Source organism: Palaemon carinicauda, chromosome 19, assembly GCF_036898095.1.
Source record: "Palaemon carinicauda isolate YSFRI2023 chromosome 19, ASM3689809v2, whole genome shotgun sequence".
NCBI classification, from domain to species: domain Eukaryota; kingdom Metazoa; phylum Arthropoda; class Malacostraca; order Decapoda; family Palaemonidae; genus Palaemon; species Palaemon carinicauda.
The window spans coordinates 16579415-16606251 of record NC_090743.1 but is presented as its reverse complement, the minus strand read 5'-3'; the positions used below and the strand labels follow the sequence as shown (position 1 = coordinate 16606251).

Genomic DNA, 26837 nt, shown 5'->3' with positions numbered 1-26837 from the left:
AGTAGAGGTCCCCTTTTTGTTTTGTTTCTTGTTGTTGTCGGCTACCCCCCAAAATTGGAGGAAGTGCCTTTGGTATATGATGATGATGATGTGATATATACAGTATATATATATATATATATATATATATACAGTATATATATATACAGTATATATATATATACATATATGTATATACATATATACAGTATATATATATATATATATATATATACAGTATATATATATATATATATATATATATATATATATATATATATATATATATATAAATGCTCCCATTAATAAATGGTTATCAGAATTGACAGTTTGAGAAAATCAGAAAAAAAAATTAGGAAGACCAAGATGAAACTACAGACTCGTAAGAACGCATTCCTATCACTTAAAACTTTATCATAATATACCTGCAAGAGTTTTTCATACATCGAGGGTTCATACAGGCAAAGATTTTGTCTTCTTTATTTGTCACTATGGCTTTGTAGTTGCAAAATGGACACAACTCCAAATTTTCTATTTTTGCTCTTAATACCTTTTCATGCTGCCGTTGTTCACAAACCCTGGCCAGAGTAGATCTATTCATGACTTTCCTAAGTATCTTTAGAGAAAACTCTGCACTGCAGCCACTGTCCATGCACTTGAAAGTTGCCCGGCCATGTTCTACTTCTGCAGCTGTGTAACTGAAGACGATATTAAATTGACGTTTTATGGTAATAAACATATATGCCCTGAGGCTTAAGTTGCACACATCTGTTCATGAAAAAATAGAAAAACATTAAATTTATCTGTCCCAAATTGATACTGAGGAAAATACTTTGGAACTTATACCATTACAGTCTTAGGAAATATTGTATAACCAAATATAAAAAATGAATAACAATTGAACATTATTGGGAAAAGTAATTTGTCATATAGGATTTTTGGGGTGGGGTAGGATATATAAATAATTAAATTCTAAAAACTGTAATCCCCTGTAATACTTTATAACTGTAGTGCAATATAATTATATTCTAATCTCAATCTGGCCTGATTAGATTACACCTAAGAGTTTACCTAAAAAAACTAGGAACTTGCTAGTTTTAGTAACTTACTTTCTGATGCAATGTAGACAAAAAATGTGTTCATTACGCATGGAATTACATCTTCCCATTTCTGTGTAACTCACATCTTCCAGGCATATTGAACAATTGACGACACAATGACACATTCCCTAAAAGATGAAAAAAAAAATATAGAAAAGCCTTATGTGAACGGCTTTTTTTTTTTTTATTTCGTTTTGGCAAGGAAATCTGTTTAAGTTTTCGTAATTTTGGCTGCACTGAATGAAAATTAAAGTTCTTGGGCAATACTCTGATAAGTGATAAAATACAGTACACTGTATTGTATTGTTCCTACTTCCAGTAACCTATGTTTTTCATATTAATTCAGACTTTATGATGATAATGATATACTGGAAAGATTATTTTTTTACTGTTTATCTCTTAAAATTGGTATTAAATGGCTCTAAACATATTATGAAAAGTTTTCATTGCTAGATTGCAATTTTTCCAACACGAACTGAAACAGACTACATAAACAAAATCTGATTTTATTAGACTTCATTCTCTAGATATATATGAAATTATTTCTATGAAGCTTCCCTGATATTGATATTGCTTTTGTCGCCAGAAAATTGGTGTCGAGGTTACTTCTTAAGAATTGGAAAAATTACCCATTTTCCTTTGTTCCTTCCTATGTACTAACAGCTTTAGTAAAGCAAAGAGCAATTGCATCTACCGACTGTAACGTTGCTCATGACATATCTTCTTCAGTCTTTTAAGTCGTCTTGGTTGAATGAGCAAAATCAAATTTTAAAATGAAAAGGTCCTTTGAGAATCAGTCTTGTAGTATTGATTGCATCAAAGAAAAGTTTCCCCATTTTTATTGGGTAGGGATACTAGAGGAGGCTACATCCTGATTCGTGGATGCAGGTTATACACTAAGAACAGCAGATTTCTTTAATCCTCTAGTCTCCACTTATCCAAGGAACTATTTTCATATAAAAGTTAGCTAGGAAATACTGTATAAGGAATACACAAATTTTTAATAATTTTCTTCAACATCTAATGGATTTGACCTTGGGTGATACCTTTGTCCACCAACTTTCGTTGAAATTAATTCAGTCGATTCTGTATACAGTATTGTTATTCCTAAACAGAAAAAATTAACATTGCAATTATTTTCAAAGCACTGTTGCGTATGCGTACTTTGATGTACTTTATTCAAATTGTTATAGATTCATCCTTGGGTCATACCCAACAAGCAGTCTAATTTTGCTCTTAACTGCACTACGTATGTGTACTTTTATGTATTTTCTTCAAAGTCTAATGGATTTGTCCTTGGGTCATAGCCCACACGTCCAAGTTTTGTTGAAATGGGTTCAGTAGTTTTTGTGTAATGCTGTTTGCTATTATTTTCAAAGTACTGCTGCGTACTTTTACAGATATATTTTCTTCAAAATCTAATGTATTTGTAAGCTGGATCATACCCTACATATCCAACATGTTTAGCTGAAATTGGTTCTGTAGTTTTTGCGTAATGTTTACAAACAAAAAGTTAACATTGCTATTATTTTCAAAGTGCTTGTACTGCTGCGTACTTGTACTTTGGTGTACTTTATCCCAAATGTTACAGTTTCATCCGTGAGTCATACCCAACATGATGACCAAGTTTGGTCAAAGTTAGTAAGGTAGTTTTTGTGTGAAGTTGCTCTCGAAGAAACAGACAAGCCGGATACATATTCTTCACAAAATCTTCGATTTTGGTGAAGGCAACAAACAAACGAAACAGACAGAGGTTAATACACTATATACCATTTGCAAAATCTTAGATTTTGGCGAAGGCAACAATTCTGGGGTCTATAAAGAAAGGAGATTGGATCTTTTCAATATAGTTAACAAATATATATTTACTCATTCCTGTCCATCTGAATTCTTAGAATTCCTTTGTTTTGTAATCTGTTCAAAGCTTTACCAATGTAAAATGTAAGTGCCGGTATATAGATCTGAGGCTGCCCCTCAAGTTGTCACCAGAATAATTGGGCCCTCATTTCCAAAGGATAAAAATCCTGTGGCTCAGAGTTCCGTTATACCTGGCTACTAGCTATTGACATGCATTAGAAAGGATACAGATTCAACAAGAGTAGTTACTCAGGTTTCTCGACGGGTTGAGGTTTTTGGTCAATGGGAAAAAATCTTCTTGTGTTAACTCTGAAGATTTTTTTATTTGGAGACTTTCATAGATGTTCCTTTTTAGGTTTTTACATCGAAGCAGAGAATTTAATCTTTTCTACTTGTGTACTACTAAAGGTGCAAAGAATGAAGTCTTAAAATTCAGATGTGGAAAGACTATAATGGACCATGACCTCTGTAGGGATCTACAGTATTTTATAGAAGCCTTAACACAAATCCTTTTCAGTTTCATCTCAACATGAATTGGAACAATATTTTTGAGCTGGACAATCTTTATTCTGCTAATGAACTAAAATTAGTGTGGTGCAAATTACGTGACATGAAGTTGAACCCTAACAAAACAAAGTATGATTGTAAGGACAATAGTTCCTCAACATTTAGTTTTCTACATTAATAACGTTTTGTAAACTATGTACAACTCCTTTAAAATTTTAGGAGTGATTCTTGATTGTACTGTAAATCAATTTTGAGAAACATTTGGTCTGTATCTTCAGTTGCACAAAATATTGGCTTATTTAGTGTATTTTTCAATATTAAACTTACCCGATAATCATGTAGCTGTCAACTCCGTTGCCCGACAGAATTCTATGGAGGGATACGCCAGCTATCACAATACTAGAAGGGGGTGTACTTACAGCGCCACCTGTGGCCAGGTACTCAAGTACTTCTTGTTGACACCTCCTCAATTATTCCTCTGTCGTGCTTCCGGCAAGACGTTCTGGGATACGCTTATGGTCTTCGAGTATTTTCACGGCTAATTGGTGAAGTATTCTCTCAGATTAACGGCTGTCGCTTTACTGGAAACCTTCTTATATTAGCTAGATAGCTTTTATATAGTCCTGATTAACGGTTAACGAATTTTTGCTTGATTTTGGAACCCCCTTTGGCTAACTCTTTGGATTCAAGATGTCTGACATTTCGCAAGCTCCCTCCCATAGACGATGTAGGTCTTGCAATAGGCGTATTCCGAAGGCCTCGGTAGATCCTCACACCGCTTGTTCTGACTGTAGGGACAGACCCTGTCAGTTAGAAAATCGATGTGAGGAATGCGCCGGACTTTCGGAATTGGAATTTGTCCGTCTTTTGAAATATTCAACTAAGTTAGAGAGAGGTAGAGTTAGGAGGAGTTCTTCTCACTCTTCACTGTTTTCCTCACCTCATGATCCCCTACCTTTTCCTACCCCTGTAGTGGCTACCCCCGAACCTACTGTTTGCCCTCCGCCTGATATGTCTGTCGTTTTGCGTGCTATTCAGGCCTTAGGCGATAAAGTAGAGTCAGTGGTAAGTGACCATAAGTCTCTGATGGCCGAAGTAAAGGAACTTAAGGTCAAGAGTGCAGTGGGTGGAATTAGTGCCAGTGCTGTGACGAGTGCTAGTGTCAGTGCAGTGCCAAGTGCTAGTGTCAGTGTCAGTGTGGTGCGTGAGGATATTTCTGTGCGAGCCAGTCGTCCTCCCAGTCCGGGACCTCTTGCAAGCTCCCAAGCCCAGGGGAGAAGCAATGTCGAAGGGCATAAGGGTTCGGCAGGCCTTGTTAGGCGCACAGAAGTATCCTCGGTGGTTGCGGGCGTGTCTTCCAAAGACCGTCACTCCCACCTGCAGACGATTGAGCCCGTCTTTATCTCGTCCGCTGATCAACTGTCTGGGAAGAAACGTTGGTCTCAGGTCTCGAGACCGCTTAAACGCAGAGTCCAGTCCGCGAGTGCTCAGCCAGGTTGCAGTCATTGGCTCAGCTCTGACTCGCCTCAGTCTTCTGTCGACTGCACTCCGCCCAAGAGGAGTAAGGTTCTGCCACAACAGAGCTCGACTGTTAAGGCTTTTCCTCAGTCTGCTGTCGTTTCTGCCGATCCCAAGTGGACTCTTCTTCAGTCCATGCAAGCACAGCTTTCGGACTTGATGCGTGAGTGTCGGGCTGAGAGTGTTGCACCTCCGCCTCCGCCTACACTCCCTCCGCCTGCTCTCGCTCCGCCTGCGTTCGCTCCGCCTGCGCTCGCTCCGCCTGATCGCAGCACCACCTGCCAGGCGTACGATGTTGAGCCACATTCTGAGTTTGCTGTTCCCAGTGGTGTTCAGCCTCCGCCTTCGTTAAGGCAACCTTTGCTATGGGATCAGGAGGATTATACCTCTCTTCCTCCGCCTCCCCTTGCTGCTCCACCAGTGGTGCAACTCTCGGTTGAGGTACAACAACCTCTCCCGTCCATGAGTCAGTCTCCTCAGCTCTCGCTGCAGCGAGCTCAACCCTCCACCAGGCAGGCACCACTACAGTGAACCCTCGCTACTTCGCGGTTCGACCATCGCGGATTCACCACTTCGCGGATTTTTTCCATAACCCATATATATACAGTAATATATATATATATATGTATGCATGTATTTATGTATATATGTAGGTATGTATATGTGTATACATATAAATATATATATATATATATACACACACACACACATATATATATATATATATATATATATATATATATGTATATATATATATATATATATATATATATATATATATATATATATATACATATATATATATATATATATATATATATATATATATATATATATATATCTAAAGTAGGAAGATGTGATGTAGTTCTAAGGGAAAAGTATGGGAAATATGTCTGGGTAATAAGCAAAGCTCTACCTCCAGTTTGTTTCTACATTATGATCAGAGATAAATGTAAACAAAACATTGGTTGCCATTTTTTATCGTGCTTTTTAGCATGTTTAGGAAATGCATGATATAAAATCACCTTTAATATTTGTGCCTGTTTTAGTTTAGGGTACTGTAGTACATGCATTAAGTGTTCTGTACATTAAAGGGTAGCTTGTTAACAGTACTACGTACAAGGGAAGGTTTTAAAAGTCTGAATATACATGTTGAATAAATAGGTAAATATGGTGTCACTACTTCGCGGATTTTCACCTATCGCGGCCGCGACTGGAACCTATCTACCGCGATAAACGAGGGTTCACTGTACACCTTGGCCTTGCGCCTCAGGAGCCTCAGCTTGCGAGACATTTACCTTGTTCTGCGCAGCCTCAACCTCATCTTGCTCCGCTCAGACCACAGGAACAGGAACTTGCTACTCCGCTTCCTCCAACCGCTCAGCAAGCGCTTTCCCTGGGTTCAACCACTCATGCTAGGAGTCAGCCTCCTCCACCCATGCGCCTTCCTTCTGCTTCGTCTGTTATTCAGCCTTTGCAGTCTGAGCCTCAGGTTTTCCCTCAACAGACACTGGAAGAGGAAACCACTAATATTGTTCCTTCTCGTTCTGACTCTGCAGTTCAGCATTCTTGTCCGATCTCTTCGCTACACTCTGGTGATGAGGCTTCGGATGATGAGGAGGCACACCTGGATCCCTCATCAGATGTGGATGAATCCAAGCTTTCTCCACAGTCTATTGATTTTCGTAAGGTCTTGGCTCTACTTAGGGAGGTTTACCCAGACCACTTTGTCTCTGCTATTCCCCGCTCTCCACCATCTGAGTTTTCGCTGGGCGTACAACAAGCTAAGTCCACCTATACTAAGCTAGTCCTAGCTAGATCCTCTAAGAGGGCTTTAAGGATCTTAGGGGAGTGGCTGCAGTCTAAGCAACACCTTGGCAAGACTTCCTTCATGTTCCCTCCAACGAAGCTCACTTCGAAAGCGAGCGTTTGGTATGCCACAGGGGAAGCACCAGGCTTGGGAGTACCTGCCTCTGCCCAGGCTGACTTCTCAAGTCTGGTAGACTCGCCTCGGAGAACTGCTATGAGGCGCTCTAAGGTTTGTTGGACCTTCTCAGACCTGGATCACTTACTGAAAGGAATGTTTAGAGCATTTGAAATGTTCAACTTTCTCGACTGGTGCCTTGGGGCCCTCAGCAAGAAGACCTCTCCTGCGGACAAAGATTCTGCCATGCTTTTAATGTCCTGCATGGATAAGGCCATTAGAGATGGATCGGGTGAGCTTGCGTCGATGTTTGTATCAGGGGTTTTGAAGAAAAGGGAACAACTGTGTACCTTCCTTTCCGCCAGCATTACACCTTGCCAACGGTCACAACTCCTTTTTGCTCCGCTCTCGAAGTTCCTCTTCCCCGAAGAGCTGGTTAAGGACTTGTCTGCTGCCCTGATACAAAAAGATACACACGATCTTGTAGCCTCATCGGCTCGTAAGTCTAAGGTTGCTACCTCAGTCCCCAAGACTTATCGCTCCCCAGTGGCTGATACCCCTGCTACGAGGTTCATACCGCCCTTTCGTGGTAGAGCCCCCAGCCGAGGAAGCTCCCGTCCAGACTCTCACAGGAGCAAGTCTAGGAAAGGATCCAGGACATCAAAAGGAAAAAACTGACTCTCCGCATCTCCAGACAGCAGTAGGAGCCAGACTCAAGATCTTCTGGCGAGGCTGGGAGAAGAGAGGTGCAGACGCCCAGTCTGTCAGTTGGCTGAGGAACGGTTACAGGATTCCATTCTGCCTCAAACCACCTCTGACCACATCACCCATCAACCTCTCTCCCAACTACAAAGAAGAGGACAAGAGGCTAGCATTGCACCAGGAGGTATCGCTACTTGTGCAGAAGAAGGCAGTGGTTATAGTCCGGGACCATCAATCCCCGGGCTTCTACAACCGTCTCTTTCTTGTGGCCAAGAAGACAGGAGGTTGGAGACCGGTGCTAGACGTCAGCGCTCTCAACGAGTATGTCACCAAGCAGACGTTCACGATGGAGACGACCAAGTCGGTCTTAGCAGCGGTCAGACAGGAGGACTGGATGGTCTCGTTGGACTTGAAAGATGCATACTTTCACGTTCCTATTCATCCAGACTCCCAACCTTTCCTGAGATTCGTTTTTGGAAAGGTTGTCTACCAATTCCAAGCCCTGTGTTTTGGCCTAAGCACAGCTCCTATGGTCTTTACTCATCTGATGAGGAATATAGCAAAATTCCTACACTTGTCGAACATCAGAGCCTCCCTCTACCTAGACGACTGGCTGTTGAGAGCCTCCACGAGTCGTCGTTGTCTGGAGAATCTCAATTGGACTTTAGACTTAATCAGAGACCTAGGTCTATTAGTCAATATAGAGAAGTCTCAACTCATTCCCTCCCAATCCATTGTGTACCTGGGAATGGAGATTCGGAGTCAGGATTTTCGGGCTTTTCCATCGGCCCCCAGGATAAGCCAGGCCCTAGAGTGCATCATGAGCATGCTGAAGAGGAGCAGTTGCTCAGTGAGACAGTGGATGAGTCTCACAGGGACCCTCTCATCACTGGCCCTGTTTGTCGAGCTAGGGAGACTCCACCTCCGCCCTCTTCAATTCCATCTTGCAGCTCATTGGGACAAGGGCTCGACTCTCGAAGCAGTCTCTATCCCTATCAACCAAGAGATGAAGACCACTCTCCTGTGGTGGAAGCACAACCTCCTTCTCAGGGAGGGTCTATCGTTGGCCATTCAGACCCCCAATCTTCATCTCTTCTCAGATGCATCGGACTCGGGCTGGGGTGCAACCTTGGACGGACGGGAATGCTCGGGAACGTGGAACGAGGAACAAGGATTACTCCACATCAACTGCAAGGAGCTGCTAGCAGTTCATCTAGCCCTGTTGAACTTCAAGTCCCTCCTGCTAGGCAAAGTGGTGGAGGTGAACTCAGACAATACCACAGCCTTGGCTTACATCTCCAAGCAAGGAGGGACCCATTCGAGGAGCCTATACGAGATCGCAAGGGACCTCCTCATTTGGTCAAGAGGTCTAAACCTCACTCTGGTCACGAGGTTCATTCAGGGCGATATGAACGTCTCAGCAGATCGCCTAAGCAGAAGGAATCAGGTCATTCCCACGGAATGGACCCTCCACAAGAGTGTGTGCAACAGACTTTGGACCTTGTGGGGTCAACCTACCATAGATCTGTTTGCCACCTCCATAACCAAGAGACTTCCGCTGTATTGTTCCCCTGTTCCAGACCCTGCAGCAGTTCATGTGGATGCTTTTCTACTGAACTGGTCCCATCTCGACCTGTACGCATTCCCACCGTTCAAGATAATAAACAAAGTTCTGCAGAAATTCGTCTCGCACGAAGGGACACGGCTGACGCTGGTTGCTCCCCTTTGGCCTGCAAGAGAATGGTTCACAGAGGTACTTCAATGGCTAGTCGACTTCCCCAGGACTCTACCTCTAAGAGTGGACCTTCTACGTCAACCTCACGTAGACAGGTTGCACCCAAACCTCCACGCTCTTCGGCTGACTGCCTTCAGACTGTCGAAAGATTCGCTAGAGCTAGAGGCTTTTCGAAGGAGGCAGTCAGTGCGATTGCCAGAGCAAGAAGGGTTTCCACTCGTAGAGTCTACCAGTCTAAGTGGGAGGTCTTCCGCAGCTGGTGTAGAGCCAATTCAATATCCTCTACCAATACCTCTGTGACCCAAATAGCTGACTTCCTTCTACATCTTAGGAATGAGAGATCCCTTTCAGCACCTACGATTAAAGGATATAGGAGTATGTTGGCTTCAGTTCTCCGCCACAGAGGTTTGGACCTGTCTTCCAACAAGGACCTTCAAGACATTCTTAAGTCTTTTGAGACGTCTAAAGAACGTCGTCTTTCCACTCCAGGCTGGAATCTAGACGTAGTCTTAAGGTTCCTTATGTCATCTAGGTTCGAACCTCTCCAGTCAGCTTCCTTCAAGGACCTTACCCTCAAGACTCTTTTTCTCGTTTGCCTTGCAACAGCTAAGAGAGTCAGTGAGGTTCATGCCTTCAGCAAGAACATTGGTTTCACAACCGAATCTGCAACATGTTCTTTTCAGCTTGGATTCCTAGCAAAGAACGAGCTTCCTTCACGTCCTTGGCCTAGATCGTTCGAAATACCTAGCCTCTCCAACATGGTAGGTAACGAACTAGAGAGAGTTCTTTGCCCTGTCAGAGCTCTCAAATATTATCTTAAGAGGTCTAAACCTATTCGAGGACAGTCAGAAGCTTTATGGTGTGCCATCAAGAAACCTTCGAGACCCATGTCCAAGAATGGGCTTTCGTATTATATAAGGCTTCTGATCAGAGAAGCACATTCTCACTTAAAGGAGGAAGACCTTGCATTGCTGAAGGTAAGGACCCACGAAGTAAGAGCCGTAGCTACTTCGATGGCCTTTAATAAAAACCGTTCTCTGCAGAGCATAATGGATGCAACCTATTGGAGGAGCAAGTCAGTGTTTGCATCATTTTATCTGAAAGATGTCCAGTCTCTTTACGAGAACTGCTACACCCTGGGACCATTCGTAGCAGCGAGTGCAGTAGTAGGTGAGGGCTCAGCCACTACATTCCCTTAATCCCATAACCTTTTTTAACCTTTCTCTTGAATACTTTTATTGTTGTTTTTATGGTTGTTACGGTAGGCTAAGAAGCCTTCCGCATCCTTTGATTTGGCGGGTGGTCTATTCATTCTTGAGAAGCGCCTGGGTTAAAGGTTTGGTAGAGGTCCTTTAGTAGGGGTTGCAACCCCGTGTACTTTGGCACCTTTGGGTTGATTCAGCCTCCAAGAGGAACGCTGCGCTCAGTAAGGAAGACGAACTTTAAATAAAGAGGCAGAGTAACGGTTCTATTCGACTTCCTTACCAGGTACTTATTATTTCATTGTTATTTGAGATAACTGTTATATGAAATATGGGATACTTAGCTATCCTTTAATCTTGTACACTGGTTTTCACCCACCTCCCTGGGTGTGAATCAGCTACATGATTATCGGGTAAGTTTAATATTGAAAAAGGTTATTTTTATTAGTAAAATAAATTTTTGAATATACTTACCCGATAATCATGATTTAATCGACCCTCCCTTCCTCCCCAGAGAGAACCAGTGGACCGAGGAATAATTGAGGAGGTGTCAACAAGAAGTACTTGAGTACCTGGCCACAGGTGGCGCTGTAAGTACACCCCCTTCTAGTATTGTGATAGCTGGCGTATCCCTCCATAGAATTCTGTCGGGCAACGGAGTTGACAGCTACATGATTATCGGGTAAGTATATTCAAAAATTTATTTTACTAATAAAAATAACATTTTTAAGGATTTTCAGTGATTAATCTACAGTATTTCAAAGCAATGTTTTGAATTCTTTCATTCTACCTTGTTTTGAGTACTGTTCTGTCTGGTCTTTAGCTGTTGACTCTCATCTCGATTTATTGGACAAAACCTTGCTGTCTATTAGATTTATTATTCCTGATCTTTATATTTATCTCTGGCACTGTCATTCAGTTAGATCTTTATGCATGTTACATTAAAATTTTCATAATTCTGACCATCCTTTACATTCAGATCTTCCTAGAATGTACCATCCTGTGCATATTATTAGGTATACAGATAGTGCTAAGAGTCCAGCGCTCTCAATCCTAGGCTCAATACTTCAGAGTATTCTAAAAATTTTATTCCAGCTGTGACCAAATTGTGAGTGATCTTCCTAACCAGGAAGTTAAATCTGTGGAACTGCAGAAGTTCAAACTTGCTGTGAATATTTCTTTGCTGAGAAGGCTGACATCAAGTCTGTCTTCATAGTTTATATATGACGTATCTATTTTAACATTGTTACAGATCTTAAGATGTTTTATACTATTTATTCATGACTTATCATGCATAGTGTATTTCCATATTCCCTTTCCTCACTGGGCTATTTTTTCCAGTTGAACCCCATGGACTTATAGCATCCTGCTTTCCCAAGTAGGGTTGTAGCTTAGCTAGTTTAAATAATAAAGGGATTTTTGACGAAGGAAAAATCTATTTCTGGGGAGAGACCTGTGACGCCCGGTGAAAAGGGTCCTTCTTTACACTTTTCTGATATAAATCTTCCAAATATACCAGAGAAAGATAAAAGCATGTAATGCAGAGGTTACTACCCTCGCGCGAGCACCTTGTGGGTGTCGTGTATAAAGCGGGGGCGTGTGAAAGCCACTATTCACAGGCTGTCTTCCATTTAGATAATTCCTTCATCAAAGGGAAGGGCCGTAACAGAGGCCCTAGATACCACACTTGAACCACGCCACCGACGCCTAACACGAACGCCCTCTAGGACATCCTTCTGCAAGAACACATGGCTTGGAAAGGAAAGGGTGGGAACGTACAAAATAACAGGGAATGGTTTCACCGGGCATCACAGGTCTCTCCCCAGAAATAGATTTTTCCTTCGTCAAAATCCCTTTTCTGGGTCAACCTGTGACGCCCGGTGAAAATGTACCAGAGAATGCCTTCCAAGCCCAATAAAGTAATAACGTAATGAGGAGAACACAAACACCATGTAACAAAATAATATAATATAGTAATGTAAGTAAATATAAAATTACAAACTAGCCAAAGGACATAGTGAACGTAAGGCTAAATAAATATGAAGACAAGGAATCATCCGAGTGTCCAAACGCAAAAAGCATCAAATCTTACATGTCTAAGAATATCCAAACATTAAAGTAACAGTAAATACAATAACAGTTAAACCAAAGGAATTAAACATGGTAATAATCTTAGGGCTAACGAACCACCCAGGAGAGTGGCGACGTGGTGTGAGTGGCAGGTAGGAGGGAGAAGAGAAGAGATGGAAGAAAGGAAGAACAAGAGATTAATGGGAAGAGATAAGACTCCCAGCTGCAACCGTTGGGTATTTAAGGGCCTGTAAGTTCTTTAGATAGTGGCGTTTGAAAACCATAGGAGATTTCCAACCCGTATATTTTTTAAGGTCATCAAAATCCATGTTCTGGAAGTAATTGATGGAGGTAGCTACTGACTGGATATCATGAGCATGGGGAAATGATTCCGGATTAGCATGTTTAATGAAGTAGAGGATCTGTTGTCCGATACCTTGAATGGAAATAGTACCTCCTTGTTCCCTGATAAACAAGGGGGCCAGACGAGCGGGTGGCAGTTCTAGCTAAAAAGGCCCTGAGAGTAGTGATTGGACACAGAGAAGTATCCTGGGGAAGAGGAATAATCTTCCAAGGGGACCACCTATTTTGGGGGTCCTCATTTTTAGCTAGGAAAGTTCTGTCTGGAGAAAGAAGTTCTTCACCTGAAGGGAGGAAATCTATGTTTTCTGAGTTTCGTGAGAGAGCTGCTAGTTCTGAGATTCTAGCACCTGAGGCCAAAGCCGTTATAAATAAAATCTTCCTAAGAAGAGTGATATAGGAGCAGGATTCATTGTCCGTGTCTGACGCAAGTTTGAGGACATCGTTCAGAGACCAAGAGACCTTTTGTGGACGAACCGAAGGTCGAAGCCTAGCACACGCTTTTGGAATAGATGAGAAATAGGAATCAGCTAGGTCAATGTTAAACCCAATAAGGAAGATTTTCTTCAAAGCTGATTTGATGGTGGTTATAGTGCTAGCTGCTAGGCCTTTGTCAAATAGGAACCTAAAGAAAGAGATGGCTAAATTCGGAGTCATACGAGTATGGTCTGAATTCTTTAGGAAATCTGCTAGTTTCTTAACGGCCGAATCATATTGACGAATTGTCGAGTCCCTTTTTATCTGATTCTATGAAGAGGACGTTTTCCGGGTCAATGTTTGCGTCTCTACGAGCTGCAAACTTCATGAAGTCCACAAAGTTAGGGTTTTGGCTATCCTTGAGGAATCTGACACAGTCGGAGTTTGGACTACTTGGGTCAGTTTGGGGAATGGGATCCGGAAGGGACGGAGTTTCAACTCGAGGAGGAGAGGAAACCAACTGCTCTTTGGCCAGTGAGGTGCTACTAAAGCCACTGCCCCTTGGAAGGAGCGTAGTTTGTGTAAAACTTTCATTAGAAGATTCACTGGAGGGAATAGGTAAATCTTCTTCCAATGGTTCCAATCCAGGGTTAATGCATCCATGGCTTAAGCCTGAGGGTCCAGGTTTGGGGTCACATAACAGGGAAGTTTGTGATTCAGCTGAGTTGCGAATAGATCTACCTGGAGGCCCGGAACCAGCCTGAGTATCCACCGGAATGAATTTATGTCTAGAGACCATTCTGATTCCAGTGGTTTCGTCCTGGATAGTGAGTCCGCTATCACATTCTGGACTCCTGCTAGGTGAGTTGCTGACAGGAACCAGTTCTTTTCTGTTGCCAAGGCGAAGATAGTGACCAGGACCTGATTCAGGTTGGGAGACTTGGATCCTCCTCTGCTGATGCAGTGTACTACGGCTGTGCTGTCTGAAACTACTCTGATGTGGGTCGACCTCGGAGGGGAGAGTCTCTTCAGGGTCAAGAACACTGCCATGGCTTCGAGAACATTGATATGGAACTGTTTCATGGCGGGTGACCAAAAGCCCTGAAACATCTGATGTTCGGAGTAACACCCCCCCCCCCCCATCCACTCAGAGATGCGTCTGTATGAACTGTCACTTGTGGAGGTGGGAATTGTAGAGGAACCGATTTGGAGAGGTTCCTTGGTTCGGACCATGGGCGTAGTCTCATTTTCAAGACAGAGGGGATCTTCGAGATCTTGTCTCTTAAAGGTACTGTAGCTCTCTTTCTCCAAACTCGATTGATGTCTTTGAGTTTGGCTTTTAATAGGAGATCTGTTACTGAAGCGAATTGGAGAAGGCCGAGGATTCTTTCTAAGGCTTTTCTGGACACCTGTTTGTGTTTGAGAAAATTCCTGATCTTGGAAGCTATTTCCCTTACTTTTTTGGGAGGAAGGGATAGCTTGTGCTTTGAAAGGTCCCACTGAATGCCTAACCATTCAAAGTGGCATGATGGTTGCAGGTGGGACTTTTGGAGATTGACCTGAAATCCCAGGTTGGCGAGAAATCGAAGTACTTCCGTCGTAGCTCTGTTGCATTCCTGGGTCGACCGAGCCCAAATGAGCCAATCGTCCAGATAAGCTATGATCTGTATCCCTTGGTTCCTGAGTTGTTCTAGCACTGTCTCTCCCAGTTTCGTGAATATCCTGGGGGCAATGCTGAGACCGAAGGGCATGACTTTGAACGCAAAGGCTTTCCTGCCTAGGCAGAAGCCTAGGTAAGGAGAGAAGTTTCGAGCTATTGGCACATGATAATAGGCGTCGGTAAGATCGATAGAGGTGGTGACGGCCCCACGGGGAAGTAAGGTCCGTACCTGAGAGATAGTCAACATTCGGAACTTGTCGCAGAGAATGTAAGAGTTTAGTTTTGACAAGTCTAGGACCACTCTCAATGCTGACGAGTCTTTCTTTGGAACTGTAAACAGGCGGCCTTGGAACTTCAGTGATCGAACCCCTTTGATTGCTTTCTTCTTGAGTAACTCTGTGGTGTACTCTTTCAGGATGGGAGTGGGTTTCTGGAAGGTCACTGGTGGAGGTGGAGAACCCTGTGACCATTTCCAACCCAAACCTTTGGAGATTATGCTGTGAGCCCACGGACTGAAGGTCCAATGGTCTCGAAAGTGGTAAAGTCTTCCCCCTACTGGGACCACATCATTGCGAGGGAGTGAATCTAGGTCCCTTCCCTCCCCGAGCACCCCTTGTCCTAGGCCCGCCTCGTTGGCGGAACTGTCCTCTACCCCTGTAGCTTCCTCTCTGGTGTCCACGAAAGGAACCTGAGGATTCGTAGCTAGGGTTGTATGCAGGAGAGGGCATCCAAGCGGGGTTGGGTTGTGTACCTGGGGGAGCAGTGAGGTAGACCACCTGTTGAGGGGGATTCGGTTGCTGAGACGTCGAAGCAGAGGGAGACTGTGATGACGAGTGGGTAACTGTCGATTGATGGTAGTGACCCCGGTTCGTCTTGTAAGGGGTAAATCTCTGCTTCTTCTTGAAGAAAGCTTGCTTTTGGGCTTCGACCTTCTTTTTGGCAGTGAGGCCCCGCCTCACCTGCAATTTTGGTTTGCTCTCGCATCATCTTGTAGAACCTTGTTCACCTCCTCCTGAGGGAAGAGGGTTTTACCCCGGCAGGAGGAAGCTATCAGCCTGTTCGGTTCATGTCTGATAGAGGCCTCAGACAGAACGTATTTCCTGCAACTAACCCGAGCCGACCAGAAATCGTGTAGGTCGACTTGGTAGGACAGAGACAGGTTCTTTGTGAATATCCGAAACAAGGTCTCAGTCGGATAAAGCGAGGCTAGGGACTCCGCGGAGGTAATGGAGTGGAGAGACCTAGCTAACCTATTCCGTGCCTCAACCTCAGTCCTGAGAAGATTCTCCGGTAATTTGGGAAGCTTCTCGGAAAACAGAGTAGAGGCGTAGTCTGGGTCTAACTTCCCTACTGTGAAAGTAGAGGAAGCATCGTCCCAGGTAGCAGAGGTACTCGGGATGAGCATGGAGGTGGGGTCCGTCTCTTTAAGAGCCGGCATGGCAGAGCCCTCTTTGACAGCTTGAATAGTGAGATCTGTCAATTTATCCGTAATAGGCAAGGTAATAGCAGGAGCAGTTGTAAAAATGGTGTAGGCCCCTTTGTGTGGGGTGAGCTTGGAGTTAGCGCACCCCCATTCAGACAGAGTCCTGGCCCAGACAGCTTGGGCCTGTTCTTTAGGAAATATTACCGTTTCCTTCGGTACCTTGTCCAGTCTAACCAAGGCATGCTCTTTCAAACGAACGAAGCCGTTGAATGGGAATTCTAGCCCCGGAGGGTAAAATTCTAGGTCCTCTAGAGGGCGGGTGCCTATGCTATCCAGAGTTATGGTACCATCTATATATGGAGCATGCAAGGCAAACCCCCATGGGTTATTTTTATCGAAGGGGGGTAACTTCGACGCGTCTGGGGCTGAAGGAGGAGGCATCTGAGTTCCTAAACGGATCAGATTTGCCACCATATCTTTGAGCTCCGTCATAGCCCCTTGGCTTGCCCTAGAATGTTGTTGTATCTGCTCCTTAACAATATCCCTGATCAGGTCGACGGGGAAGGAGGGTTCCTGAGCACTACCCGCTGAAGAAGCCTTGGACTTAGCGGACTTCGACTTTTTAGCAGTCACGGTTTTATGTGAAGTAATAGGAACATCAGGAGCATTTGAGGGTCTGGGTACCAGTGACGCAGATAATGGCAAAGCTGAAGGCTTAAAGGTACGTAGTGGCTTCACCTTGGGTCGTACAGGGACGGAGGGATCCCGAGGAGAAGCCGTAGGCTTATCAAAGCCGAGGAAGGAAGAGGTAGAGGAAGGAGTGAGAGATAAAAGGGGATCCACCAACTCAGCACCACCTACCTGCTCGTCCATGGGTTCGACGTCCAAATCTAGAGAGGACACGTCCCCCACCAATAAAGCTTCCTCTTCCGTTGGGATGGTTGCTCTAACCCCCTCAATTAACGGGGCCGCTGTCTCCGGCAGAACTGCTGCAGTGGTAGAGCCCGGGAACAGACGAGAGGCCATGTCTCCGTCGAGGAGATAGGGTGCGCCAGACGGAGCATTCCTTCCAAAGCCTGACACCCAAGGACAGAGAGCAGCTCTTGCAGCCCGGAGAGAGTCATCATCAGCCTGAAAGAGGTGAGGGGATTAATGATGAAGGAGAAGATCGTTCTCCGCAATAAGCGATGTATACATATATATGGAACAAATTAAATCATCGCCAAAGGATAAAAAGGAACAAACTAGAACCAACTTACGTCATCGTTCAGGAGTAGGGAGGACAGCTCGTAGCAGAGCGTGCACGACTCCGGGAACCACACCATGTACGAGGCTTGTCCCGGCTCCCGAGTGAAGGATATGGCGCAATGCGCATGGGACCAGCATAGGTCATGGCCCACGGGATCATTAAAGGCAGCGGGGCAGCCCTTGGCAGCGCAGCGGACCTTCTGTAAAAGAAAGGAGACATAAGTCTGGATGTTCCTTGAGACTCTGGTCAGTGATTCAGATCAACTAAAAGAGTCTAGATAACATTAAATATGTGTGCACAGAATGGTTCCTTAATTGAGAGCTAGAGTTCCATATTAATATATTAATACAAAATAAGAATAAACTAATGTACACTGCGGAACCACGGACGAGCCGAGGATGCAGTGATAGGTCCCTAACCAAGTAATATGTAACTATAAGCAGCAGCGGAAAGTTAATGTTACCCCCAATGCTGATCGTCTGGGTGATCTCCGGTGAAGCCGGAGGTCCGGTGAAAAGGTCCGGAATAATTAAATTGTGATTAATAATAAAAAGTTTGTGTGCATATGGCCGAAGCTGGAGTCCGAGTGCAAGGGATCACCGTTGCACTCCAAATAATATCTGACTAGGTTCCAAACTCAATGAGTATCCCTAATGGCGGAGTAGAACTCAAGGTGGAGAGGATGAACGTTCAGATCCTACTCCCAAGGCGGAGCGGGGAGAGGATGTACCTACGAGGGGAACGGGTGGCGGCATAAAGCTGGCCCAAAATAATGACTCACACACAAACGGGACCTATTAATAACGCTAGCTATATTAACAGTAACCACATAATAAAATAAAACGTAGATATCATAAACCCGTAGAGGGAGAGGGGGGAGGGATAACCCGTGATCGTATAAAACGGAAAACGGGAAATCCACCTATCCTACTCGAGGTTAAGAAAGAAAACGAGAGAAAGGGTAACTCGTGACTGTAGCAACAGAAAATGAGAACTCCATGCTCACGCTCTCGTGGTTACACTATAAAGAACCAAAAGCACACTATAATATGATATACAGTGAACCCTCGCTACTTCGCGGTTCGACCATCGCGGATTCACCACTTCGCGGATTTTTTTCCATAACCCATATATATACAGTAATATATATATATATATATGTATGCATGTATTTATGTATATATGTAGGTATGTATATGTGTATACATATAAATATATATATATATATATATATACACACACACATATATATATATATATATATATATATATATATATATATATATATATATATATATATATATATATATATATATATATATATATATATATATATATATATATATATATATATATATATATATATATCTAAAGTAGGAAGATGTGATGTAGTTCTAAGGGAAAAGTATGGGAAATATGTCTGGGTAATAAGCAAAGCTCTACCTCCAGTTTGTTTCTACATTATGATCAGAGATAAATGTAAACAAAACATTGGTTGCCATTTTTTATCGTGCTTTTTAGCATGTTTAGGAAATGCATGATATAAAATCCCCTTTGATATTTGTGCCTGTTTTAGTTTAGGGTACTGTAGTACATGCATTAAGTGTTCTGTACATTAAAGGGTAGTTTGTTAACAGTACTACGTACAAGGGAAGGTTTTAAAAGTCTGAATATACATGTTGAATAAATAGGTAAATATGGTGTCACTACTTCGCGGATTTTCACCTATCGCGGCCGCGACTGGAACCTATCTACCGCGATAAACGAGGGTTCACTGTAAGTATAACAATAAAATTGTAATGTCAATCAAGACTAAGAACGAAGAATAACGACTGCGTAACAAAATAAATATAAAGATGGTTTCTATTAACGAACGCCTTCCCGAGGCGGGTACTAAACTATAATAAAGCCAAGGACGCTATTCTTCGTTCGTCCAAATTGGACTTGCTAGCAAAAAATACCATAGTAAAACAATAATAATAATAATGATAATAATAATGGTTCAAAAGTCGTAAGTGACTTAACCAAGAACCTAGATGACAGAGTACCAAATGGGCAAGATTAACGTGAAATTCCAGCGAGGCAAATCAAAACAACAATGGCTGCCGACGCCGAGGAAGGCCAAGCCGGTCTATAATTAAAAACACACTACTGGAAAGAGAACAACTGTCCGGTACTGTAAAAAGCTGTCAAAACAAACTATGGTACTTAACATTGGTAAAGGTGAAGTAGTAGCTTCAGTCATGATGAATTAAATCCAGAAACGGGAAAAACACCAAGAGCACAAAAAATTACGACCAAGCGAGCAAGTCCAAAACAGAAGGATGTCCTAGAGGGCGTTCGTGTTAGGCGTCGGTGGCGTGATTCAAGTGTGGTATCTAGGGCCTCTGTTACGGCCCTTCCCTTTGATGAAGGAATTATCTAAATGGAAGACAGCCTTTGAATAGTGGCTTTCACACGCCCCTGCTTTATACACGACACCCACAAGGTGCTCGCGCGAGGGTAGTAACCTCTGCATTCCATGCTTTTATCTTTCTCTGGTATATTTGGAAGGTTTATATCAGAAAAGTGTAAAGAAGGACCCTTTTCACCGGGCGTCACAGGTCGACCCAGAAATATAAATGTAAATTTAGAGTATCAAGTACCTGTACAGTGAACCCTCGTTTATCGCGGTAGATAGGTTCCAGACCCGGCTGCGATAGGTGAAAATCCGCGAAGTAGTGACACCATATTTACCTATTTATTCAACATGTATATTCAGACTTTTAAAACCTTCCCTTGTACGTAGTACTGTTTACAAACTACCCTTTAATGTACAGAACACTTAATGCATGTACTACAGTACCCTAAACTAAAACAGGCACAAATATTAAAGGCGATTTTATATCATGCGTTTCCTAAACACGCTAAAAAGCACGATAAAAAATGGCAACCAATGTTTTGTTTACGTTTATCTCTGATCATAATGAAGAAACAAACTGAAGGTAGAGCCTTGCTTATTACCCAGACATATTTCCCATACTTTTCCCTTAGAACTACATCACATCTTCCTACATTAGATATATATATATATATATATATATATATATATATATATATATATATATATATTTATATATATATATATATATATATATATATATATATATATATATATATATATTTATATATATATATATATATATATATATATATATATATATATATATATATATATATATATTTATATATATATATATATATTTATATGTATACACATATACATACCTACATATATACATACATACATATATACATAAATACATGCAAACATATATATATATATATATATTACTGTATATATATGGGTTATGGAAGAAATCCGCGAAGTGGTGAATCCGCGATGGTCGAACCGCGAAGTAGCGAGGGTTCACTGTACCTTAAAACCTAGACTCTACATGAATCTAGGACATTATTTAATTGATTAAGGGAGACTGAATGCCCTATCTCTTTCATTCACTGACTACTCGCCACCGCTAGTGTGTGGGAGTCCCTAATATGAACATTAGAAGAAGTTCATAGAAATACTGATTTTTAATAATAGAATTTATTTCTATACTCACCTGATGTTCATAGTACATGCCTACCCACCTTCCCACTGAATAGTGGCATGAAGATATGAAATTTTTTTTTACTGTAATTGAAGGAGATACAACATGCACAACATCATATTGACCTTGTATGCCCTTTAGTCTCATTGCTTTTCTATAGGGGCATTAGGATACTGGAACAAGAGAAAACGGGTAATTTTTCTGTTGTAAAGGGTAGTGTCAACACGCCAAACATTTTCAGATTAAAGCAATATGAGCAATAAGTGAGTATAAAAATAAATACTAACATTAAAATTCTAATTTTGTCTCTTAATAGATTAATAATTCTGTGTGACTAAACAACCTATCAACATGGCAAATTCAGAGATAATTTGTATTTTTCCCTAACTAATACAAACCTCTAATTATTTACGTGAAATGTGGAATATGCTTTTGGCAAAGCTGGAAGGTAGCCATTAGATTTAAAGCGTGAGGTGGCAACCTTACCTAACCACTAACAGCGGGTAGGCAAGGGGTGGTTGGGGGTTACCCAGCCACCTTTATCTACTCACGGTTCAATGAACCTCGTCACTTTTTGATTGCAGGCAGGACTTACTGGGGGACAGGTGATGGCGGGCCAATTTATATAAATAAATACAGGTTTGTATTAATTAGGGAAAAGTACAAATTATCTTTGAATTTGTCATTTGTTCCCATACTAACAAACCTTTCGCTATTTATGTGGAAGACTCACTCTTAGGAGGGTGGTAAGTTCAACTACTGGCTTAGACATTGACCCAGGTTTACCTAGTACAGTATTAGACTGAAATTGAGGGAAACCTTGCCACCTCGCTCATCAATTCAAGTAAGTATGATAGCGGCCTGAGCAACTAAAGTAGTTGTGAGAGATATTAAAAGAACGATTAAGTAAGAATGCTCCTAGTTTAAATAGGAACCTTATACAGAAATAGACGTTTCCCAAGGCCTATCTTGCAGTAGACGTTGAGGATGTGTACAAGTATACAAAAATAAACTATACTTTGTTACACAAGGAAAGTGGTTATTACCTGCAGAGGTTGAAGCCAGCTTGCAAAGGGACCTATGGCGCTGATCCCCAAAGGAGGGGAAGATGATGGAAGTAGAGTAAAAGAGCCAGGTATACTTTCATTCATCCCAGTCTTACCCTGGGTAGCCAATTCCTTCATCCTTCTACTAGTTGTCCAACAAGGAGCCTGAGGTATTATTAAACCACTTGTTGTGTCGCATCCGCAGGAGCGATAGAGAAACCATATCGGGTCTTCTGTGGGTCATGTCTTTTTTGTAGGGTGAGGTTAAGATCAGAAACGTATCCACCCTACCAATGGCATGGTTTGTGTCACAAAGGAGCTACTTGCAAATGTGATGGACAGATTCTGCCCTAAAACGTTCTGAGCTCTCTGTCATATATGAGGAGGAGGAGAGGGATTCCATGACTGGAGTAGGACCTGTGTCCCTGTCACGAATGCGATCCTTACAACCTCCTTTGACCTTTTTAGGGTTAGCGAGGCATGCTGAACCTAAGGACCGAGCGCTTTCATTGTTTCCCTGAGGTATGGCCTCAATATAATCACTGCGTGAAAAATTAAAAACAACGAAGAGTATATGACCCAGTGGGTCCAAGTTAGTAATGGGAATCTAATGCACTCACTTGGGCCATTCAAGGTCAGCAAAATGTGCTATACCCGTGGGGGCTAGGTAATCACCCTTCTAAAGGTATGTTCTGAGGTAATTACCTGTGTTACAGCCTTGAGTACAAGGTAACAGATTCCCAGTTGGAGGGCTTGAGCCTGAGGTTCAAGCTGTCCAGAACAAAATAGGATGTTACTTGGTTTCTTACCATGAGCAAGAGACATTGAGGGAGACCCATAGGGTTCATCTCTCTTTTGGTTGAGTGTCACACTGGGAAAGACCTGTCTTCGGGGTTAGGGGAAGATCTGCAGTTTAGAGCCACCTGTCCAGATGGAGACTGTATTACCCCACCACGGGTAATCATTTCAAACTCAATGGAGAGCAACGACTGGAGGAGATGCTCGATGGACGAGCAAAATTCTTCTATTGCCTAAGCCTAAGAGCGTGATTCCATTCGTAGGCAATTTTGAGTGCATGACTAGAATACAGTAGCACTCTCAAGAAAAGGAAAATCAGACTTCACTCGACCCTCACCACAGGGTATCTAGTCGTGAGGAAGTCTGTGATGGGTTCTCCAGAGTCTAGACGTGCTAATGTATGTGACCTGTCTTTTCGGCAAGAATGATCTTGCTGATGAGGCTAGACTGAAGCTCTAGTCGAGCCTCTTAATAAGACCAGTCTGACTATAACTCTCCACAGACATGGGGAGAAGCCATCTATTCCTTTCTCAGATAAAATTGCTTGCAAAAGGGAATCCAACAGGAGGCAGCAGTCCTTCTGCAAGAAAAGAAGATCAATGCTTGTCATTGATATTTATTCCAAAGACCTCTACAACAGAGGCTGTGGGAGGAAGACTCATGCAGAAGGGGTGGAGTCTATAAAATCCAAACCTGTGAACAGGATACCTCGAAGGGGAGACCATGTAGGAGCAGGAATTCTTTTCCCAAACAAACGAATCACTGTCATTGCCCCCCCGGGCACTTTCCCGAAGGAAGATGGTGCCTACTAGTGGATTAAGAGACTGTATCATTTGTGCTCTGATCATAGTCCTAAGGACATATGGTCCTGTATGTGGCCTCCCCCACTTTCTTTGATGCCTCTATAGGAAGTGTCAAATCCAGAAGACGAGGAGATCTACTCCTTGGGAGAGATTCTCATCTGACAGTCTTTTAACTAGGATCATTACTCGCTCAGGTCTTGTAGAGAACCAAGGGAAGGACGATCCTTAGTGCCGAAGGACCTGGGAACCGGCTAGTCCTTCAGAGGTTGCATTCGACAGAGACTGATGCGGTCTTATCAGACCTGCAGAAGTTCCTACAGGGTGATGACACAGTCTACAGATATCTGTATAGGATATTATTGTACCTTTGTGTCATTCCTTTGATTACACAAATTATAGATCGAGGTAAACAGAAAGAGATGTCTTGCCGGAATTCTAAACTCTAAAATTAGTCAGTAGGCTGAGATCTTCAAGCCAAGGGCCGATCCTATATAGGAGGCTATCTGATTAATCACAAAATCTTTCCTAGCATGACAAGGTTTGAAGGTTAAACTCATCTCAGGAGAAGAGACTAAAAGTAGAGACTTCTGATTGACGAAGTTCGGTGGTATCCCGGTGTGCCTAGTCTTCCTATGAGATAGGATATTCCAATCATGAGGAAGAAGATAGAGACTGCTTACGAATTCCTGAAGGAAGACGGAAGATACAAGATAGTATCCTTGTAGCTAAAGTCTGGACTCTCTTTCCTTGGCGAAAAAGGCATAAGCCTATTATTTTGAGCTCGTGGGAGGGGTTCTCCCTTGAGAAAGGATTATATTCTTTCCAAACCATTCCAGCCCAAGGAAGACCTCTGATTATGGGCCCTGGAACAGATGTAGATGGAGGTTGAATCTGTTTCCACCAAGGTCCGAGGGCATAAAGGCCAGCGGAGATCGGGAGAATGCAAATTTTCAATAACCTCTTTTATTCTTGTCAGTTACCCATCCAGGCCCGATCAGAATCATAGCAAGTAAATTGCTATGGCTGTTGCTTAGACAGCATTGAATTTCATTCTCTAAACAGGGACAGAATGGCGGTAACCTCATAAGGTTGTGTCTCCCGCTAGAGGGAGGACAACAGATTCAAAGGATCTGCCGCCCCTACCACATACGAGATCCAATTCGCTTCAGGAGACTGTCTAACTAGCGTAGTTCCTATCCAAGCAAAGTCAGCTCATGAGCAGCCCCATAATAGTAGGACAACATGGGAGACGGTAGCAACCAAAGCAGCAACCTTTTCCCTGAGGCAATTTGCTTGCAAGTCTTCCTATGGTATGAATGAAGTGTTGATGAAAAACACATACGTTCATGGGAGATGAATTCCCATGAGTGCCGGATTCAATGCATAAACCTGGCAAGTAGCTTGTGATCATGAGCGTTTAGCTTATGATCGTGAGCATTTAATTCATTATCATGAGCATCAGCTCATGGTTTAGTATTTGGCTTGTGCCTATCATCATGAGCATCTGGATCGTGCTAGCGATTGTGAGCGTCCATCTTGTGAACTTGTAACTCTTGATCTTGAGCTTCAGTTCTTGATCGAGAGCGTCTAGCCCGGGATATGGGCTCATAACTCGTGACTGTGAGCGTCTGCAAGCGTCTCGTTTGTGATCACGAGACTGTAGCTCATAACCTTCAACACATGATGCTCGTGATCGTGATTATGAGTGTCTCGTCCGTTACCGCGAGTGTGTAACTCACGATTGTGAGCGTTAGTGAGAGCGAGAGCGTTGTGACAGCGATCGCGGTCACGAGTGTCTCGCTTGTAACCGTGGGCGTGTAACTCACGATCGTGAGCGTCTTGCTTGTGACTCGTGATCATGGCCACAAGACGCTCGTGATCGTCATAACAAGTGTCGTGCTTAAGTGTGTAACTCACAATCGTGAGTTCCTCGCTCGTGATCGTGACCACAAGAGTCGTGCTCGTGGTCACGAGCGTCTCGCTCGTGACTGTGAGCGTGTAACTCACCCTCGTGAGCGTGATAGCAATCACATGAGCATCCTCAAGGGTTGTAGAGACTAGCGTCACAATTGTGATCATAAGCGTCTCGCTCATGACCGTGAGCGTGTAACCCACGCTTATGATCGTGAGCGTCCTCAAGGGTTGTGTACTGTAGAGACTAGTGTCACAATTGTTGCTCGTGACCAATAGTGCAGCTCACAATCGCGAGCATGATCACTAGTGTCTCGCTCATGATCGTGATCGCTATCGTGAGTGTCTCGCTCGTGATCGTTATTGCTATTGTGAGTGTCTCGCTAGGGATCGTGATCTCTACCATGAGCGTCTTGCTCGCTCACAAGACGTTCGTGATCGAGATCACAAGTGTCAAGAGCTCGCTACCGTGAGTGTTCAACTAATGATCTTGAGCGTGAGCCCAATCGTGCTCAAGGTTTGTATTGAGAAAAAGCCAAGGCTTGTTTCTGAATTCTCCTCAAAGGGATTTCCTGAACTGGAATCCTGGCTGAGTAATCCCCCAAAGGGAAAACCAAAGAGCTGCTCTTCTTTAATAAGAAGAACGTCGAGATCCTGATAACCTACGATCCCGGGATCGTTGCGATCTCTGCAGACGCCCTGACGGGTGTCTAACTTCGGATTGTCGCAAACCACATCCTGACCTACCAGGAAGATGAGGTGATAAGTCTCGCCCCTGCGATCATTGAACAGAATGAATTCTGAACTCATCATTGGATTTTCGCGAACGACATCCAGACCGACTAGGAAGACGAGGTAACGAGTCTCGCTCCTGCGATCATTGAACAGAATAAATTCTAATTTCATCATTGATTCTTGTCCCTGTGATCGTTAAGGAGAAAATAGTCCGTTGACCTGGCGATTGGCAAGCAAACCCTGGGTTGACG

The 26837-nt window shown here is 43.0% G+C and overlaps 1 protein-coding gene across 3 annotated transcripts in view; it reads right to left on the bottom strand.

The window, feature by feature from the left end:
• Positions 1–26837, bottom strand: part of LOC137658470 (uncharacterized) — a 50686-nt gene that overhangs the window by 10373 nt on the left and 13476 nt on the right. For 2 of the 3 annotated variants that reach the window (XM_068393209.1, XM_068393210.1), the window contains exons 4-5: positions 1089–1207; positions 405–677 (exon numbers count right to left, since the gene is read on the bottom strand). In XM_068393209.1, the coding sequence (XP_068249310.1) occupies positions 405–677; positions 1089–1207 (392 nt within the window). The remainder of the gene's footprint in view (positions 1–404; positions 678–1088; positions 1208–26837) is intronic. The other variant, XM_068393211.1, reaches the window with a different exon arrangement.